Source organism: Mya arenaria, chromosome 1, assembly GCF_026914265.1.
Source record: "Mya arenaria isolate MELC-2E11 chromosome 1, ASM2691426v1".
Lineage (NCBI taxonomy): Eukaryota > Metazoa > Mollusca > Bivalvia > Myida > Myidae > Mya > Mya arenaria.
The window spans coordinates 59,610,710-59,633,921 of NC_069122.1; the positions used below are offsets into that span (position 1 = coordinate 59,610,710).

Below are 23,212 nucleotides of genomic sequence, written 5' to 3' on the forward strand. Positions count from 1 at the left end.
TATATATCAATTATTTATCAGTTGATCAATAATATACATTACCTTGTGCTTGAAGATGGAATATGTATGACGTACGTCCTAGATCATTGCTCACATTTACTCTATAACACCCCAAATCGTCGTTCTGTAATCTGATGAAAATTATGCTTGTTTTTAACCTGTCCATTGAGCCAACTATTTCCACGTTCTTTGTGTTATGCATCAGTGTCCACCCATTCCCCGACGCGCTTTCTTTCTCCCATAGGAAGTCTGTTATGTTAGGGCGCGGATAGGCTACCAAGTTAAAGGTCAAAATGGCCGGTACGCCAAAAGCGCTGGTCACATTCCGATCTGGTGGCGAAACTGTAGAAGGACGCGGAGCACCTACAAATAAGCAACACACTTTATGTTAACTAGGTAGCATGAATCACATGAAGCACAATCATAAAACAGAACACTAATGGTTCCTTAATCTTTCTTTGCTGTGAAACTGTAATTGTGCATTAGTTGTTGAAGAGAAACATGTCAACGAACATTTTAAAAACGTATTGTCAACAGAACCCGGAAACATATTAGTAATTCTGTATTTAAGTGCATTTATAATTTTATCAAACTGAATGTGAAATACAAACATACATCTGACAAAAACTGTTAACGTCCTCATAACAGGGGCGGAGTTGTGGATGTTTTGACCCGTACACGTGTAGATTCCGTCATCTTCACATTTACTTCTCTCGATCACGTGACTGAGACCTTGTGCATTACTCACTTGTTTCTGATGTAGACCATCTTTTAGTATCCCAATTTGTGACCCAGGGTTACTATCTACACCACAATGAAAGGGAACGCGAAAGTTTTCATTTATTTCCATCACATCCGTACCTTCAAAATTTGTTATTTCAAAGTCTGTTATTGACGCCCCGTCTGAAAATGTTTTGAATAATGAATAGGTTTATGGAATACAACACATATATTCAATTCGTATCTTGAGATTAAAATGCATTTTGAAAAAAAAAATCAATTTCTAATTTGGCTCAAATTTAGCTGTGATTGAGAGAGGAAAGAAGAGGAGCGAAAAAGGAAAGTCGAAAGGTGTTACTGACGCTACAAAACTGTATTCTGTTGCTTACTCCCACGTATTTGTCATTTCTAGAAATTTTATTGAATTTGAATATTTTTATTTGTAGTTATTCATCCATAAGTGGTTAATTTACAGTGTTTGTAAACTTTGCTGGAATTTTTAATACATGATCTCAATCATCATCAGTAATTGCATGACTACAAATTAACATTAACGATTTGCCATTTACAATACCTGCCATCAATACATGCGCGCGCGTGCGTGCGTGCGTTGAACGTGTGTGTGTTTGTGTGCGCCCTTGTTCAGTTTATTTGCGTGTTCATATTACAATTCTGGTTCATCCTTTGTCAAAATTTCATGCATTGTTGTGTATATATAGCATTTAAGCAAGAAGTGTAAACTTTACGATTAAAGGCCTCATAACTCTAAAGCGAATAGGGACTAGACAAGTGCACTGATACACTTTATGTGTACCTAATTTTATCAACCCTTTTAAATTGTCATTGAAGTAAACTTCACACCACTCCATATACACATGTATTTACAAAGTAAAAGATTGACGGCAAGTACTCTGAAGACAATTGGGACGTGGCTATACAGATATCTAGCATTCATAGATGACCAATACATGACTGTGTTATGACTGGTCCAGGCATGGTCACATGCCAGTCCACAGAAAGTAATATTAACTTTAAAAACTGAAATTGACATAAATAAGTAGTACTGATTTCGGAAATTGTTTTGAGGTCAGGTTGCATTCTTTCTTCATGTAACTAGATAAATTATAAGTATACCTCGTAATTTGTTATTTACGATGTTATGCAGCTTAATATGTGTGTACTTTTGTAAGTGTTACCTTTTTCAAGTCAATAACACATAAACCAGGTTCATTTACGGGGTATAAACTTCATTACCATCAGTTAATAGGTATACATGTTTTACCATGATTCAAACATCATAAGCTTTTATATAGCGATATAAAATACCCACTCAAAACAATTATTATGGAAGTTGTTTATTTTAAACCTTTTATATTTCATCTTGCTGTGTGCTAATTTGCAAAACAATACGAGTTAAATTAAGATAGTTCGTAACTTGGTATTTAAGGATATATTGAACATACGCCAAGCGTGGTGACTCTTATGCCAACACCTGGCAAGTGTTTAAATATAGTGCCTTCTGGCGACAAATAAGTAGGTTAAATGTTCATGACAAAAATGCAACAGTTTAAAAACTGTTTTACCATCGTACGTTCTTCACAAACAGGTTTTATGAATTTTGGGAAAAATGTTAGAACGATATTTGCCATTATTAAACATCATTTTGAAAACATATTGCCGGGGAAGTTATTCTTTGCAGACTTCGAAAAGGCATTCGATAGTGTACCAATCGAATTCATGATAAAATATTTCGAAAAAAAAGGATGTGTGAAGTCAAAATAATCATATAGATAAAACTAGTTTACAATAATATATCTAGCGTTATATCATATAACGGAGACTTTTCCGAATCTTTACAAAAAAGAGTTACACAAGATTGTCCTTGATCCTCAGCTGTCTTTAAAATATGTCCACTAAGCTTATCAAATTATAACTTTTCTTAAACAAAAATAATACAATTAACGGTATCTTTATTGGCGAGAAAGAAATTATATCAAAATCATATCACTTCTTTAATCAAATGAAATACTTATAATTATAGGCTTGAACATTCTGATAAAGATAACAAATGTTAGTTCGTAATCCAAACAATATTGAACAGACATAGAATACACAAATGAAAACAATTTACAACCAAAACAAATTTCGTTGTTGAGCTACATGAAAAAAACTAACAAAAATACTAAACTTAATAAATCATTGATTTAACAAGTTTCAAATAAAGGCTTCCCAAGATTTCAATCGAAAAAAATAGTCAAATTCTGCAAAGAAATTATATAAATGAATGAAAAACCATAAATAAAATCATTTTTCAATCATCAATTGACGTTACCTTACGCTTTTTATCAATATAAAGTGGTAGCACGAATACTACAACAAACAGTTTTCTATTTAAAAATAAACTAAAAGTAGCAATATATGTAAATTTTGTAATTGTAATATAGAACTTTTATAACACCACTTTTGGGTGTTTTCAAGAACTCAGCATTTATGTAGCGAGCTAAGCAAATGAAATGGCACTGTTATTGGTTTTACAAAGCGTTAAGCTCACTTTTGAGAATTAAAGCATAAAAACAAAGATTTAATCAACTCTATGATTTTATTGAAGATTTTCCTAATATATAATATGTAATACAGGAATTCCAAACCACATTTAAATGCTTATATAAACACTTTAAAAACTCAATCAAACCGTACGCACAGAAAACACTATCAACAATAATACATGTTGAAAAACTACAGATAAAGACCAGTAGCCAAAAGTTTAAACATAAACCCCGTTTAATGGAGCAGGGTGGAGTTTTGTGTTGTTGTTCCATGTTTCTTAAATGGATTTAATGTGTTTGTGTTATATGTCATTTGCGTTTACCCTGTGTCATTAAACGGGGTTTATGTTTAAACTTTTGGCTACTGAGCTTTATCTGTAGTTTTTCAACATGTATTATTTAACATGTCCCTTTTCAGCAGAGTTTGTCATATTTGAATAACACCCAACTGAAAGCTACAATTACGACACAGTAGATCTTAAACCTATAAAAAGAGGGACACACTTCACCAAGACTTGATAAGTTACCACCTTAAAGCATACTATTTTGACTATAAACTTACACTGTACATCTACGAATACATCAGAGTTCCCGGCCCCAACTGTCGTGTTACATCCAGTAGGCTCCATAACGTTTAAAGCTGTACACCTGTACAAGCCGGCTTGTGATCGACTAATCGCAGAAATGAAGAGAGTCTGTGACATACTGACGACATGTGCATCACTTGATCTTGTCCATTTGATCTGCGTCTCCGTCGGATATCCAGGTTTGAACTTACATTGCGCTGATGCATTGAGACCCTCCAAAACCGTTATGTTGTTTATTGTGGAAACCGAAGGAGGGTCTGAAATAAAGATGTGTATGCGTTATAAAGGCCTAAAACATTATAATTTGTTTCCGATTTCAGTCACAAAAATATAGGGTAGGTAGTCCCGGAAAACATTATTTCTTTTGTTACTGTCTGTGTATAATTTCAAATGTATCCTAAAAGGATAAACAATTTAAACGGTCAGAAAGGAAATGTCAACTTGTATTCAAAACATTAGGATATGGTGTAAAAAGGGTAGGTCGGGAAAGAGGAAATAAACCTGATTTGTTACGCCTTATCTAAACAATAAAATATTATCATCTTAGGTTGACATATCCTTAAATTAAGTTAAATATTTCAAGGCCAGAATTGTTAATTTATGACCAAACACAAACCGCTTTATTTCATATAATGTTATCAAATATCGATTTCGGAATACTTTATTATAAAATATAAAGTAAAATAGGTATACTGCAGTAGTATTATGCAGAATGCATTCAATCACAAGTGTCATTTTAAAAAATAGTGGACTATGACTATACGAAGACCGGAAACATTTCCAATATAAAGTTCCCGTAAATGGCGGGTTGTCAATATTCCAATGATATGTAGGCAATTATTTAAACATAAAATGTCATAAAGCGTTTTAAGCGTCATATCATTAACATATTCACAATCAGCAAAGAATGTTGCATAATACCATTTACTTGCATAGGCTGCTCTGTAATATTACTATGAACACATGCGATAAAATTTAAACACATTATATCATTTTCAGATGAGTTTTAAAATATATGTTTACAGATAAAGGAACATAACGAATACAATTGTGAGTTCTATGAAAGAAACATACATAGAATAGTTATATTGATCGTCCTTGAGTTCGACATAGAAACTGGATCCCCAAACGTCGGCATCATGGTGTTTTCCACATAGCACGTATACGACCCTTGATGCGAAGTGTCTGCCTCAGCTATTGCCATAACGTTATTTTGTTCTGTCTGGTGGCTGGACCATCTGTAGGTGGAGGGAGGATTACTGCTTGTAGAACACGTGATTTCTACCGAATGACCTTTCATAACCTTTACAGATGACGTCACTTCAATTGCGTCACCACGGCAAATCCGAAAGTGAAGGCTAGGTTTGGCTGGCGGGTCTACACCAAAACACAAATAAATCGCTTTAATGTGCAAGGTTTCTTTTGTATACAATTCTTATTTAAAACCTTTGATGTACTAATTAGATAACTGAACAAAGTTACTGTCAAATATGGCATAGAATTGATATAAATAATGAATTTACCACATACTAATATTAAAGCTACTATTGAAATCATTAGCCATAATTTTGAGTGTCAATTGTGACATTCTCTCAAAATAAAAATGAAAATATAATCATATCATTTTTTTCAAGATAGAAACATGCAACGTAATTATTGTTTCCATCATATTATATTGTTACGGAACTTAGGCTAGACGAAAGCCTGTATAATCATTGACAAAATACATAATGGTAATGCACACGGGTACTAGAGGGCATTAAAAAATCTGTTGTTTTGAGATTTGTGAAAAATGTTAACACGTTTTTGTTCTACCACGGAATATGGTGCCAACGGCAACGCTTATTTAATGCACAGAACGTCATATTGTATGATGCTACACGCTTCAATGCGCAGTTACTGTCTAATACTGATACGTCGAAAGAAAAACCCAGAGGAATTATCATATTTGCGTCAATAACAAATATGCATACTGAATCATATTATCCCACGGACTTAAAGGATATGGGAATGGGTGAGTGGTACTCTGATATTATGATGTCGCATTTTGTCAATTACCAGGTGGCATGTTTATTAAAAAAGGCTGTGCTGACAAGTAATGTCGATTTTAAAATGAAAATTATCTGTAATGAGAATGTCACACAGTTTCAGTCTTGATGTCAGGTTTTTCCACTTGGCAGTGACATTTATTTACGCAATGCACTAGCTTCTTTATTTCAACGGTAACGTACAACAGTAATATGTTATAAATCATTATATTGCGTTTAATATCGTGAAAGTACGGTATATTTATTAACTTAAGTACTGTATTGTGTTCTCTCTTGTTCATTGCGTTTAATAATCTTTGAGGCCATCCGATACGGTATTATTTATTTTCAAGGTTAATTGACGAGTAATGGCTGCTTTTTCTGTTACACTGGACCATGCCAACTGTAAATCAGTTGAAATTAAAAAAGGCATTATCAAATATGATTATCCAGGAGCAATAAAAAGCACTATTTTGTGTTAACGGCAACACCGGACTTACAAACTATTCACTGTAAGAATATGTTTCATATTTTGCCTTTCAACGCAGTTTGTATATAGTAATGCTAGTCTGATCTGCTATTGACCGCTTTCAATACGCATTTAGAGCAGAATTCTAACATATAAACGACGTTTTACAAATAAAAGAAGCGTTGCGATTTAAATTATAGGTCATGAATACTGCTTTATGTGTATTATGATTTTTCCAGGTTAACATCTCATGTTTTTAAAAAACATGTAAAATTTACAATTCGAAGTTTAAAAGAACGAGAGTTACAAAGAACTTTAATATTTAAATTTAGTGACATTTGTTATGTCCACGTGCATTTTGGTCTAGGGTAATGGTTTGTGACTGTAATGAATATTTTTATCAATGTGGTTCGGCTAAATTTAAGTCAACCTTGCGCGAATTAGGCCCTTGCACCGCCGGATATTCATCGGTTTTAAGTTTTATTTACATACATGTCAATAGATGCAACCATGACAGATCATAATGTGACATTGTAATGTTAAGAAACGACCACGCTTTAGAGGTCAGGTTTTCAAACTGATTCCATGTAAGAACATAATATACATTTTATACATATTTTAATACATGTATATAGAGATACATTGTTTCGCATGTCTCGGCGCTTATCAGATGAACAGCCCGGACGATTATCAGTTATCGTTTTCGGCCCGCCCGTCGATCTGAAGCACGCGACCGATAACGTCACGTACGAGTGTACATTCAAGATGTATGTATTAAATAGGTTAAAATATGGCGTAGTAGGACAATTGAGTGCTCATAAGGTCCATCGACTACGTCACGAGCCGTACAAATCACCCGGGCCAATTATCACACAAAAGCAAGGCTCCACCGTGATTTGACCTCTACTTAATGTTTTCACGACCAATGGATGAAAGGTATAATAGTTCCTTTGTTTAAGAAAAATGACCCCCTTGATGTAAATAATTTAGAGGTTTTACGCTTGTCAGTTGTTTCTCTAAACATTTTACAGGAATACTTAATAAAGGTATTACAGATTTGGCGGAAAATAATGATATTATAAGTGATGACCAATTTGGTTTTTGAAGAGGTCGCTCAACATGCATTTTTTGTGGTGAATGCTGCTTTATGTAAATTTTTGGATGAAAATTAACGCATAGCCTGTGCATTTATAGATTTTAAGAAAGCCTTCGACAGTATTTATATAAATGGTCTTTGGGTTAAGTTATATAATGTAGGTGTTCGTGGTAAAACGTTGACAATTTTACGCGATATGTACTCTTAGGTTTCGTTGAATGTTAGGTTTAAAGCAAGGGGAAGTCATGTCTCCAATATTATTTTCTTTATTTTTAGAAGATCAGGAGTTGTATTTACTTGATATTATTGACTCAGTTATTACTTTATATAGATATCTTTTATACTTATGTTATTTGCAGATCGTTATTATGGGGCAGTCCCCAGAAGATTTGCAAAACAGCTTCATATTATTATAAACTCATACACAAATTCATATTGTAAGTATTGGGGATAAGAAGTTAATCCAGAAAATATTAAAAGTAAATTAGTTGTATTTAGAAAACGAGGTCTTGTCAAAATTGTTGAAAAATGGACATACAGTGGCTGTAACTTAAAAGTTGTTGATAATTTCAACTATCTTGGAACTGTGTTTAATGATACTGGAAGTATTATATTGTGTCCACACTTATTAGTAATGGTTTAAAGACTCTTAATGTCACTCTTTCAAATGTTAAAAATTAGCCTTTAAACCATATACAGTATGCCAATTGTTTGATGCATTTGTCTCATCAGTTCTTGATTACGGTTGTGAAATTTGGGGATTTGGAAAAATAAGAAAATTGAAAGGGTTCATCTGAAGTTTTGTAAATTATTATTACAAGGTAAACAATCCACATCGACACTATCAATTTATAGTGAACTAGGTAGATATCCATAGTATATAACAAGATATACACGAATTATAAAATGTTTGTGTAAAACACTTAATAGCGATAATCTTATCGTTAGAACATTGTATAATAGTATTTTATCAGGTTGTACGAAAGGGATAAATTATTAGGCTAGTAACGTAAAAAATGGTGCTTAACGCAACTGGTTTCTCAAATGTTTGGATAAACCCTAGCTGTGTCGATATGAAAACGTTCTATTTAGTTTTAAAGAACGCCTTATTGATCAATTTAAACAATATTGGAGAAAACTCCATACATAACAGCCCAGTCTTGTGAACTTACAATAATTTTTAAACTTCTTTCTTTTATGTTTCTGGATAAATTTGCTCAAAAGTATCGAATTCCTCTTACCAAATTGAGACTCTCGTCTCACCAGTTACGTATTGAAACTGGGCGTTATGTTAGTAACAGAATTGATCATAATGGTGACATTGAAGAAGAGTTTCATTTTGTTTGTGTTTGTTATGTGTATGATGATTTACGTAAAATGTATTTGAGAAGAAAATATATCGTTAGGCCTAATATGATGATATTTATTGATCTTATGCAAGATACGAATTATTCCGTTCAGCTTAATTTGTGCAAATATATTTCTAAAGCATTTGAACGTCGTCATTACATTGTAAATATTGTTTTATGATCTTTATGAAAGGTTTACATTTTGCATACCATAACATATTTTTAAAAATCTAGCTTTCATCATGACAAATATGATATAAATATCAAAATAGTTGTTAGTCCATCCTCACTGTAAGATGTTAGTGAAATGTTAGTGTAATGTTAAAGTATCTTATACATAGTTTTATGTTAAAAATAATTATTGATTATTAGTTATATATTATTTTTATGTCTTAGATTTCAAACCTACCATGTAATCGTTTTATATATGTTCAATTGAATGTATTATATCTAGCATGTTGTAAGGAACACTTTGTGTTCAAGTTACTTAAGAAATTAATAAATAAGATGAATCTTAAAACTGCACTCTCACCGATTGAACGTTTTGCCAAAATTGTTTTGTCTTGGAACGAGCCAATTTTTGCGAAAATCGATGGAACCCAGTTATATAAGACTGCTGACAAAATATAAGATTGCAGATTTTAATATCTAAGTTCAAAAATTGATTTTTTATGCATCTTTCTTAGACCGTCAGTAACGGATTAAGGCATAAAACATTAATTTTCGAACGGAAATATGAAACTCTTCGTTCTGATTTTTTGTCAGCAATCTTATATCATTGATTTGCAGATATTTACGCTATTAATTGCTTTCTCCAAGACAAAAAAATAAAAAAAATAAAAGTTGTAAAAATGGTATATCTGTGAGAGTGCAGCTTTAATGTATTATTATTATTATGTAACCATGTGTAGTATTATTTTACTGTACAAATTCGTTCCCGCCAAAATGATTATCGCTTTCAACAATAAGATTTCCACGGCACGTGAGGGCGGTTGTGCATTATCGCATAAGTGCACATAGAAGACGAGCACATGCACAACTGGTGTCTTTTTCACACAAAAAAAGTTGCCGATGGAAATACGAAAGATTTTTAAGGTATTTAAATCTACTGTAAAGAGAAATAAGTGTTTAAAGCTGCACTCTCACAGATTGAACGTTTTGACAACTTTTTTTTATTTTTTGTCTTGGAATGAACCAATTTTTGCGTACATATCTGCAAACCAATGATAAAAGACTGCTGACAAAAAAAATTGAAAAACGGTAAATCTGTGAGAGTGCAGCTTTAAGCTTCAATGCTTAATGTTGTTATGGAGGAATTATTTGATATTAAATGGATGATTTATTGACAAAATATTTATTTGTCATATACTCACAGTATACAGTGACTGTCACAGTGGCAGTATTACTCATTGACTCTGCAAGGAGTGACGTAGGCTGTAGCACATTTTTGGCTCTGATGGTAAACACGCCGTCGTTGTCGCTGCTAATGCCGTCCAGTGTTAAGGATTTTGACGTTACCATCCCGGGAGGAATCCATTCAATGCTCGGAGCTGGGTTTCCAGAGCTGGAGCAATTAAGTGTAAACACCTGTCCTTCGCGGACAAACAATGGACCTATGACAAACGATCCAGCGTAGATACACACAGGCACTGTGGGTCCGTCTAAGGATGAAAATAAATTGAAGGGCATGACAATAAAATTATATTTTACTTTAATTTATTTTTGGAGGTTCAGCTGTGAGAGCAATCATCAGTAAATGCTCGACCCGCGCGGACTCAGAGAAAAAATGTTACCTCAGTTTCCGCATCTTTGCACGGTTATGTTTACTGTTTAAACACGTTTTCGGCTTAACTATGACATTTCGGGTTTAAACAATAATAAAAAACATGAACAATTTACCATTTGTTAAATCAGCTTACTCACAGAGCACATCCAAAGTTGTTTTCGCCGATGTTCTTACATCTCCCCCGTTATTTGCTGTACAGAAGAGAACACTACTTTGATCTGTTTTATTAGGAGTTAGATGCAGCCGGCTTATGGTGATGTCATTCACGGTAGAGCTTTCGGCATGCGAAGTTATGTTTGTTCCTCCCTTAAACCAACTTACAGTGGCAGCAGGTCGTCCAACGTCAGTTTGACATTGTATTTGACGTGTTCGGTTCTCTATCAAAAGCAGAGGGTTGTTGGCTGGCGTCAGGGTAACGCGGGTTATTTGAACTGTAAATATACATACTCATCATTAGAAATGAACGTTTAAATCTGGCTTTCCGACGATTTTATGATTATGTTCATGGCATTATGGCAAACGGAAAGAGTCATTATTTTGGAGTCTCAAATCTCCAAACAAAAGTAAACTTGCCTTCTTTATCTTCATCACACCCCCGTTCGAAATTCGCTTACCATTCGGTTTTCATAAATCAAGTAAAATTTCAAATAAAGTCAACGTCATGACGTCACCGCGAGCTAGAGCTGCGGGAGATGAGTGCGTGAACTCTTATTACTGTCATCGCCGTGCTTTTTTACTTTTCACAGTCAATAATATTTATTGACCCACTTTGATTTGTGTTTACCCTAGTTTAATACTATATATTATCACTGTACAGTACGCTTTCTATATTTGATCAATATTATCGGTAATTCAACACCTTAAATAGATGTATAGTGCTATTTATAGCCCAAAGGGGTTGACACAGGATTGTTAAAGTTCTTTTTACTCTTATATGCAGACGATATTGTATTTTTTGCTAATTCAGCAGCAGAACTGCAAGCGAATATCAATATATTAGAGGAATATTGTAACACATGGAAACTTAAGGTCAATATAAGCAAAACAAAGATGGCGAGCTTACTAACAACTTTCATGGACGAGTTTAATAAAAATCTTGTATAAAATGACAACGAGTGTCAGATCTTTTTTATCACATGCTTAAAACGGTGTTTTTATTACCAATTTAGTTCCACATTCCACTTTCTAAACCCATTGTTTGACAGCCAAAGTACACTGAGTGGAATGTCAACGATGCGCCATATAAATAGTTAGCAAAAACAGCTAGCAGTTATCAAGTTTTTATTCTGATAAAGCGCTGAACAAGTCACAAGTATAAACATGTGTAGTAAAATATCGAACAACATGAATAACGAACAATTTTAACCATTAAAACACAATAAGTACACAACTTGATGACGTCACACTGAGAGTACATGCTTTTACGCGGTTAATGTGACCTACATCGTCTGTCAAGTTTTACTGTGTGCACGGATTTAAAAGTTATTCGCTGTCGCTTTCTACGATGACTTTAAAGCGTTTTCTTAGTGGACATGGATTTTCACAACATGCAGATGATTACGACGAAGCCTTACTCTGCACTGCATGGATGTTGATGTTGAAAAAGTTCCATCAAGAATGTTTCCAGAGAACAAGCTGTTCTTACCGTCTTGGAACGTACGTGTGATGAGAAACCTGTGCTGCGGAATTCGTATTTGTGTTTTGGTAACCGACAGCTGATTAAACTGGCAAGCAAATTTTATGGCATTGGTCGCATATTGCCTGTTAAGATGGAGATGTTTGAAATGTTCTCGTGTTGTTTGTCACTAATGTGGCTGTATTTGTTGACTGACTGGATATTTCTGTGACTAGTAATCTGCATTATCTGGTTGGCGGAACATTGTTATCAGAAAGTTTTCGAACAAGATGCTTTCTGGCACTATGATTCGTAAGCCATTTGTCTCCCGAAAGTCCTTCCGCTTCATTATTGAGGTTAGTATTTTTGGCGTTTAAACCATTTTGTTTACAAACAATGCGGAGGGATATCTAGGTCGGTGTGATTAGTCAAGCCAATAGAAATGTCTGATATGTTATCTTACACATGTGTAAGATAAAAATATTCGTAATGGGTATATTACACGGAAAACAAGGGTAAGCATGTGATAAATTGGTTTTAGGAAAGGGGGTAGATTACCTATAAATCTTCTGTTTTTCTATCAGGGATCACCATTGGAGGTTGTAAACAAATTTACATATTTAGGTATAGTCTTTAGCTCAGCGGGTTCACTTATGCATGCTACCAAAACGTTATCTGGCAAAGCACATAAAGCAATTTTTAAATTAAGAAAATATTTATGCAAATTTACTAATATAACAGCTGAACATAAATTGGAACTTTTTGACAAACTTATTAGACCTATCCTATTATATGGTTCAGAAATTTGGGGATTTTCAAAACAATTGCCAATTGAAAGGATACACACCCAATTCATAAAATATGTACTTTCGGTTAAAACAACAACACAAAATGACTTTGTTTATACAGAGACGGGCAGACTAGATCTACTGTCGCAATGCATTATAAATATTATTAAATACTGGCTTAAAGTTTTAAGTATGCCGAACGATAAAGAACAGAACAGAACAGAACAGAAGTTTATTTCGACTTATGCAACAAAGCATCTCGTCAAACAAATATATACAATTAAACAAAATATTCATGCGTGTGATCATAGTTACAAGGTAGCCAATATCAATAACAATTCAAGATAGCTCAAGAAATATGGAGAATGTTCACGTATAACAATATTGATAATAATAGATATAAGAAGCTGTTTATCTAGTTATTTAGATACATTATGCAAATGTAGATGATGAGTGGTCACGACAGTGATTGTACGGTTACGACTTAAACAATATCATTGATAAATAGGTTTCTTCTATTATTTCCCTGTACCAAAAATTTACATAAATTTACAATAAATGTTTTGTTATTACTACTAACTAGTTGAGTAAATTTAAACATGCTGGGTTTTACATAAAAATACTTTTTAATAAAAACTTTACGTAGGTCATCGAAACAATAACATTTTATAACAAAATGAAATTCATCCTCAATTTCCTGTGTATGGCATAATAAACATAATCTTTCATTTCTTGCCAGTCTGATTTGTCCGTACCTGCCAGTTTCAATACGTAACCTGTGAGCTGATACACGTAATTGAGTGAGGTATTTTCTATTAGTTTTGTTAAATAGTAAATTAAGATATTCAGCCATACTAAACGTACTGTGCAGGTGCAAGTATAGAATATTAAGTTTCGCACTGTTTGCAATATCAGCACGCCACTTTTGTAGAAAACTATCGATTAAACGTTGTTTAAAGACTGGAACAAAGAGTTTGACATTATAATTCCCCGGATTAACCCAGACATCTAAAACCCCATTCTCCTCGAGTAAACATTTAACGTTAGATGTCCAAGTAGTAAGGCCTTCCTCGCTTAAATCAACTGATTTACGGTATAACAAATTTAATAAAATATTATTGGACTGTTGTACTTTGAACCAATATTTAATAATTAGCACGTATCTGTTAATATATATAGGATAACGCCCTAATTCTCCGTAGACAGCCGCTGTACTTGTACTTTGCTTAACTCCTAGAAGCGATTTGCAAAATTTTAGGTGGATCCTTTCTATATTTTTCGATTTTGAAAACCCCCAGACAGAACTGGCATAGTTAAGGATCGAACCTACAAATGAGTCAAACAATTGAAGAGCAATTTTCGGAGGTACGTCATATTTGTTAATATTTTAGTTAAATACGTTTATAGCCTTTAGAGCCTTACCAACTACATATTGATTATTTAAAACGAAAGTGCCCGTGTAGTTAAATACTGTGCCTAGATAGTTAAAGTTGTCAACTACTTCAAGTGGTACGCCACTATATACCCAAGTTTCATTAGCCCTAACGGGTCCTTTTTTACGGAATACTACAACCTTAGTTTTGGCTATATTAACTTCTAAGCCCCACGTTTGGCAATAATCGTAAAGATGGTCTAAACTTCTTTGTAAGTCTTCTACTGAGTTTCCAATTATCGTCTGCAAAAAGTAATATCATAATACATAAATCGTATAGGCTAATACCACAGTCAACGTTCTGTTGTAGAAACAGTTCTAGATCTTCTAGGAATAATGCAAACAAAACCGGCGAATTATTTTGTCCTTGGCGTAAACCAATAGAAATATCAAAGAAATCGGAGACGGAATTGCAATGTTTGACACACGATTTTACCACAAAATACATTGCTCTAAATATTTTAAGTAGTTTCCCATCCAATCCCATTTTAAAGAGTTTGTACCACAGAGCATTCCTATAAACAGAGTCAAATGCCTTTTTTAGGTCAACAAATGCGCATGGTAATCGTAACTTATTAAAAATGGCATTTTCGATAACATTATGTAAAACAAATATTGCATCTTCTGTGCTAGATCCCTTTCGAAAACCAAACTGGGCATCCGACAGCAAGTTATTTTCATCGAACCAATTCTTTTACTCTTTTAGTGAGCACACGTGTAAATATTTTTCCTAGATTTCTAACTAAGGTAATGCCTCTATAATTGTTTGGGTCATTAACGTCACGCTTCATATGTATCGGTACGACGAAACCGTATGACCAAGGCAAACGGAAATAACCTCCGTCGAGAATGATGTTAAACAAGTCCGTTAAATGACCGACTAAAATTTCTATAGTATCGATAAAAAACTCATTTAGTAAATTATCAATCGGACATGAGGATTTATTACGTTTAATACCTTTTACAGCAAGACGAATTTCCTCAGGAGTTATGGCAGCGTTAAGTGCCTCAAATGTGGGATCATCGATATTAAAATCAGTATCGTTGATAAAATTATCTATTTCGTCTATTTGTGTAGAGCGTATATCATTGAACAGACCGGCAAAATATTCCTTAAATGTTTCGGTGCCAATATTGTCTGAAAGACTGGGTTTCTTAGATTTAAAGTGGTTCCAGAATTCTTTTGGTTTTTTACTTCGCAACTCGTACAATTCTTTAGCTTTACGCGTTCTATGCGCTCTCTTTTTCTTTTATACAAGCGTGTTAAATGCACACTTTTTATCACACAAAACTGATCTATTTGATTCAGATTTATATACGTTAAAGTTATTGAGTGCCTCTAAATACGCCTTTTTGACCGTAAAACATTCGTGGTCAAACCAGGCATTTGAGGATTTATTTATGTAACTATTACTATTGTTTTGCAATAAATACGTTTTCTTAAAATACGGGTCTGCACTTTTAAGCACGACAGACGAAAATTCTTCGACCAATTTATTAATGTCGCATGGCCGTGAAGAGTGCAAATCGTTGAATATAGTATTAATAGTATTTAGATTCGCTATCAAATCTCTTCTAAATAGGGTTTTATTGTTTTCACACCACTTATAATATGTATGACTTGTTTCAATATTAGGCCGCGGGATAGTATCTAGTTTACGCTCATAAACTCGAATCTCAAATAATAACGGCGCATGATCACTGAATGCATTAAACGGACCTACTTCAAAATGCCTTATGATTGGAAAATCGATTTCTCTCATCACCAAGTAGTCAATAGTGCTACATGCGTTACGACTGAAATATGTATACGATCCTTTGTTATTATCCTTTCCTAATCTCCCATTGACAATGCGCATATTAGTGGCCTTACAAAAATCAAGCATGCGAGTCCCTCGTGTGTTACATAATTGATCTTGAGGGGCCCGTACTCTAGTTTCGTCAGGTAAATAGTCCTCCGAGTCTAAATCAGATATTACATTATCGTGCAAAATATGATCTGGCCTATCGCCTACTCTACAGTTCCAGTCTCCGACTAGCAATACTTTCCCTTGATTTTCAAAATGATACATATCATCACTTACAAGATCGAACAAATCTACATCATATACAGAGTTAATTGGTGAATCGTCTGCCCATAAATACAGACAACATAAATATATATCATCATCCAATAAAAAGTAATTTTTATCAATTTTCAACCATACAATAGTGTCAAAATGATTCCTAACAATTGATATTCCTTTGCTTATTTCATTTTTTACATAAATAACTATGCCGCCTCTATGTCTTTTTGCCTTTTTATGTTTATATTTTTTAGAAAAGTTATAACACTTAACCCCTTCAACATTTAAACTAGAGCAAGAATTAGTCCATGATTCAGATAAAATTACAACATTATATTTTGTAAATATCTTAAGAAAATCTTCGTCAGACAGTTTATTTTCCGTTAGACCATTACAATTCCAGACAAGTATTTTTAGTTCATTCTCCGATGTATCCTAATCAGATGTTACCGGGCTCCCATTAACGTATAGCGTGTCATACACCAGCCAGGCCCGTTTTCCGGCTTGCTTGATAAATATGTAATAATTATCTATAATGTAATGATTAATGATGTTGTAAAATTTCCAAATAAAACAAACTGGGCAGTACATGTTAAAACAATATTGAGTAATATGGGGTTTCATCACGTTTGGCTTGCACAAGGAGTTGGTGATATTTGAAATTTTGTGTCATTTTTAAAGAAAAGAATACGAGACGTTTATGTTCAAAATTTAAACAGCAGATTGTCAGACTCCTCAAGAGCTTTATTTTATAGAAACATTAAGATTATCGTCGCATCGGTCAAATATAGAAGTTGGTAGGTGGAATAATTCAATTTTGGAACAAAGTCTTTGCCCACATTGTAATGTTTTAGAAGACGAATTTCATTTCTTGGTTGAATGCAGCCTGTATACAAATATTAGATCTAAATATATTCCTAGATAGTATCGTACTAATCCAAATATGTTTAAAACGATAGAATTGCTGAATACAGATCATACTGATTTGTTAAAGAATCTTTCTATTTTCGTGTATAAAGCATTTGCTCAGAGAAAGAATTTCATTACTTTACATGATACATGAATATTATATGTTTTAATACCAGCCGTTATATAGTTGTAATAAGGATTTGTTCGTAATAATTCTTCTTTTGATTAACATTTGCTACTATTTTTGTTACTGTAAAATATCTCAACTAGTTAAAAACATATAATCTCCGCCAAGCAAGTGTTAAATAATGGAAATGATCATGGACTATCATAGTCAACTTCATTGATGTATATATGTGTGATGTTATGTGTGGAAATAAACTTGTGTTCTGTTCTGTATTTGTTTTTCCCTAGTACCGCATGAGCGATTTTCTGTCCGCGCCTGACGTAAATCCCTTCAGTATTTTTAATATCCTTATTACGATATTGTGATCATTTAAAAGGAGTCTTAACAATCGTCGCTCTATTTCGTTCTTAAATCGGGATTATATCCCATACATAATATTTCGGCTTATTTATTCTTCATGTCTGTTGTATTTATATATTTATATTTGATCATTTTTTTTGACGGGGATTTGAAAAAAAGCATTTGTACATGTTCCATATATTAGCAATATATCAGTATTTCTTAAATTAAATGAGATTATCATTCCTTTTGTTTTAATGAAGTCAATGATAATGGTTTTCTAAGTTCACTTTTTTCTTGTAATTGGAAACTAATGTTTTCATTATTATGTATCTTTTATGCTCTTGTTCTACTGTCATTTCTTTTCAGTGTTATGCTCCTGTGTACTGTATCATGTTTTTGTTTATCCCTATGGCAACCGCGTTTGATTGTTGACGTTATTAAGTAGTTAATTATGGGATCTGACTTATGTTCTTATAGGATTGCCATAGGGTTGTTTAATGCACGTTTTTGTAGAACTTCCAAAATATGTTCACTGAGCATATATCCATTAACAGTCTTAATCGCGGGAATATACTTTATATTACGACTCTATTCAATATCACAACGGGGCCTATTGACAGTTACTGACATATTAATGGTATCTATTATAAAGCCATCTTACGCAGCTTTGACAGTTAACAAATTATGCATTGAATGTATTTTTGCTGTGATTTTTGGTTCTTCAGAGAGTAACAATGATCTTTTTTATTTTTATAAGTTTATGCAAATATTACTAATTTCGTTCGGTGACGTTGAATGTAAACCTGGACCTGACTCCGAATCATGCTTTTCAATATTACACCAAAACATTCGAAGTATCCACTCTAAAATGGACTTCATAAAGGACAGTTTCATTGACTTTGACATTTTGTGTTTTACTGAAACACATCTTTCTGGTGAAGTTAGGGACGATTTTCTTTTTATCGATAATCACGAATTCATGTTCAGAAAAGATAACTCGCCCCATTCTGGAGGACTTTTAATATATATATATCGGCATACATATATCGGAATACAAAAATGAATGTTATTTAATAGGGACTATATATCGCAATCCTCATTTAACAGTTGATTTTTGGGATAGAGTCAACATTTGCCTAGACAAGGCACATGATTTCTGTAGCAATATCATTGTTGTTGGAGATATCAACGAAGACCAACTCAATCCTCTAAACCGAATGTTTCGAGATATCATGGCGTTAAACAATTTACGTAATGTCATAGATACTCCAACTAGAATAACGACCTCTACGCCGACTTTATTAGATCCAATTGCAGTTTCTTACCACATTAATGTGTTAAATTCAGGCATTTTTAAAACTCCCCAACACATGAGCGACCATTATTGTGCCCATGCCTATATAAAAAGCAGTTATTACACTAGAAATAGTATCACCAGAAAGGTATGGAACTATAAACAAGCAGATTTTAATTAAATGAATGGACTTATAAGAAGCACAGACTGGACCTATTTGAATAACGGACATATCGATGACGCTACAAATAATTTTACAAAAACATTTATAGATATCGCAGAGAAATGTATCCCTACATACTTTGCAACAATTCGATATTCAGATAAGCCGTGGTATAACACCGAAATCAGAAAATTATCCAATACACGTGATAAATTAAAAAGCAACGCTACTCGATCAGGTCATTTGCGTGACTGGATCGAATATAAAAGGGTCAGAAATAAAGTTTCAAATATGACTAAACACGCAAAAGAACTCTTCTTTAGTAACCTTGAGGGTAAACTTACGGAGTTTAATTTATCCAATCCACGTCTTTACTGGAAAACTGTCGGAATGCTAGTAAAACAAAACAGTGGTAATGAAAATGCAATACCGCCACTGAAAAACTTAGACAATTCTTACTCATTTAATGATTCAGAAAAGGCAAGTTCTCTTAACGACTATTTTGTTTCCATTTCGAATATAGACGACGTTAATGTACAATTACCCAATTTACGAATGAAGACGAATAGCGAATTAAGTCATATTGATATTACTGACACTGAAATAAAAGACGTCCTTGACAACTAAGACATAAATAAGGCAAGTGGTCCCGACGAAATTAGTCATAGAATGCTTAAAAATACTTCATCAACTATTTGTATTCCTCTACGTATTATCTTTAATAGATCTATTCGAGAATGTATATATCCCACAATATGGAAAGTTGCAAATGTAATGCCTCTTTATAAAAAGGGTGACCGTACTTTTGTGTCTAACTATAAACCTATTTCGTTGATAAGTTGTGTGGGAAAGGTAATGGAGCGAATTATTTTTGAACACATGTACAATTATATGCACCATAACAACCTTATTTACAAGTATCAGTCGGGTTTTATTCCTGGTCACTCAACGGTGTATCAACTTATTGATATATATCACCAAATTTGCAAATCATTCAATGACAAACAGTCAACAAGCATTGTATTTTGTGACATATCTAAAGCGTTTGACAGAGTTTGGCACCGTGGTCGCATATTTAAACTCCAAGAATACGGAATTTCAGGAAATGCACGAAGATAGTTATCACATTATCTTCTTTATAAGTCTCAGAGGGTTTTTATAGGAACTTCATTTACTAGCATTAAGCACATATCATCTGGGGTCCCACAAGGCTCTGTTCTAGGTCCACTACTGTTTCTAATTTTCTAATTTATGTGAACGATATCACTGAAACCTTACATCGCCAACTAGGCTTTTTGCAGACGATAGCTCTCTTGCGGTTTCATCGAACAACACGCACTTCATGGAGGTTATAATTAATAGTGATTTACTAAAAATATTCGAATGGTCTAAACAATGGCTGGTACAATTCAATCCTTCAAAAACAGAAGCTTTATTTTGTTCTCTTAAAAACAGCTGAAACCATCTTTTATGTTTGATACCACACCCCTAGTCCTAAGCGACCATCATAAACATTTAGGCGTAACACTTAGTGCAGATGGAACTAGGCACAACCATATAGACAATATTATTAGTTCTGCCCGAAAGATTACTGGTTCCATGCAAGCGTTAAAATATAAACTACACCGCAAAACTCTAAATCAAATATATATATCATACCTACGACCAATTCTTGAATACGCCGCAATAGTCTGGGATAATTGTACACTATATGAAAAGGAAACAATAGAAAAACTTCAATACGAAGCTGCAAGAATTGTTACTGGACTCACACGATCAGTATCAATTGATGGACTTATCAAGGAAATAGGATAGACTTCTTTGTCGGACAGAAGAGAAATGCAAAAGTTAATTTTAGTTTACAAATATTCCCGCGGTGAATTGCCTACATACTTATCTGAACATTTTCCAACCATCGTGAACGATTCTACTTCTTATAGTTTGCGGAACAACGAAAATTTTGTAACAATGAATAGACGTTTAGAAATATATAACCGCTCAACTTTACCATCGTCCGTGTCACTTTGGAACACGCTCAATATAGATATAAGGCAATCACCGACTCTTTCGAGTTTCAAGCACAAATTAAAAGACAAATTCAAACAACGCGCTGTACCGTCTTTTTATCTATATGGCGAACGTCGTCTATCCGTTTATCATGCGCGATTAAGAAATAACTGTAGTGATTTAAATTCAGATTTGTTTTACAACCACGTTAGAGACTCGCCGCTTTGTACACATTGCAAAGAAGTCGAAGATGCTGAACATTTTTTCTTTCATTGTACATTATTTACAGAGCAGAGATTAACATTGTTCAGAAACACAAGACAATTTCATCCATTGAGTACAGCTAAACTACTTTTCGGACATGACATGGTTTCCGACGATCAAAATGTTGAAATATTCAGATAAGTTCACTGTTTCACCAACCGTTTTTAAGTTACAAGATCAGTAGCAGGAGCCTATTTTTCTATTTTTCTCTGTTTCGTCTTCTTTCTACATATCTTATCTCATATTGTTCTCTACATTTCTTTTTCTTTATGTCCTTTTTATAACAATACAAATTTATATTGATATAAAACTAACTTTGATATAACAAAACCTTTGCTTGGTATTTAATTTGACGTTTTGGGAGAGGGCCGTAACTGAAGTTGGTATAACTCGTGGCCCGATCCCTTTGCATGTCAGATAATCACTCATTTGCTATAAATAAGGTATATATATATATATGATCTATTTGTATTGCTTTATTGTCAACATACATGCAATAAACTATTATTAAACTAAGTAAAATTTATTATTTATAACGGCCTTTGTCCGAAGAGCATCTTGGACTAAATGTATTAGTAGTTTACCCATCAGGTTAATAATCAATATGTTTACTATTTTCTTATTGCACAAAGTCTGATTAAATTCAAGTGTGCGCGTTCATATCTCCACAAACGATTAGGTTTAAATAATCACCAACCTTAGAATCGAGGTAGCAAACATAATTAAGAAATCTATCAAAAGTATGACTATCTATCATAGCTCGGTGTGAACTTCCTTCATGTACAACATAACATAATTAAGTGTACAACACATGTTTTTTTTATCTATTGCATCTTGGAAATACCTTCTTTCTGCACATGCATGTCATGTATGCAGTTGTGTTATTAAAAGATCTTCAAGACCTGAACATACTCCTAAATCCGATATCTTCGCATCTTCATAACTCGTATATTATTAGACTTGTATGAAATCTTTAAAACAAATCAAGTATTGTAAAAATAAGAGAACAAAAGCGGTCTATTTTTTATTATGTGCATCATAGAGTACAAGAACACATTTTTTTATAATTCTTAGACCAAGAGATAAACCTCGACTGGCCAAAACTGCAGTCCAAATACCAGATCATTGTGAGCCAATGTAGAGTCAGAGCCAATGTTAACGTTTTACAAGACGACGAAACCAAATCTATGATACAAATATTACTTCAAAATGAACTACAATAGGCGAATGAAAAAACATTGCAGCATCGAACTTCAACTCATTTAACTTATTCGGACCAGTACAGCAGGATCATAAAGAACTTTCAATTAGATTTTACAAACAAGATCACATGTGAAATGTTCCGAAATGTGTCCGTATTTGAACTCATTTAGTTCTCAGTGTTAAAAAGTACGGTGAGTTCTTGTCCAGCAGTTTGTGTATACGTTACCTGAAAAGATATGTCTTAAAATGGATATTTTGAAATAAACAGCATCATTAACTTGAGTTCAATGTTTCAACACCTCCAGAGACTTTAAATTCTCTGCCGAATGGCGTAGAGCATCGTATTATCCGCACTGTGACAGAGGATAGTATTGAATAAAGTGCACTTACTTAAAATATACTAAATTTATTATATTTATCAA

General features: G+C 33.5%; 1 protein-coding gene across 3 annotated transcripts in view; it reads right to left on the reverse strand.

The window, feature by feature from the left end:
• LOC128234293 (hemicentin-1-like) overlaps positions 1 to 23,212 on the reverse strand; it is a 35,326-nt gene that overhangs the window by 8,299 nt on the left and 3,815 nt on the right. For all 3 annotated transcript variants that reach the window (XM_052948470.1, XM_052948460.1, XM_052948476.1), the window contains exons 4-9: positions 10,718 to 11,011; positions 10,168 to 10,455; positions 4,928 to 5,230; positions 3,829 to 4,110; positions 616 to 903; positions 43 to 363 (exon numbers count right to left, since the gene is read on the reverse strand). In XM_052948470.1, coding sequence (XP_052804430.1) covers positions 43 to 363; positions 616 to 903; positions 3,829 to 4,110; positions 4,928 to 5,230; positions 10,168 to 10,455; positions 10,718 to 11,011 — 1,776 coding nt within the window. The remainder of the gene's footprint in view (positions 1 to 42; positions 364 to 615; positions 904 to 3,828; positions 4,111 to 4,927; positions 5,231 to 10,167; positions 10,456 to 10,717; positions 11,012 to 23,212) is intronic.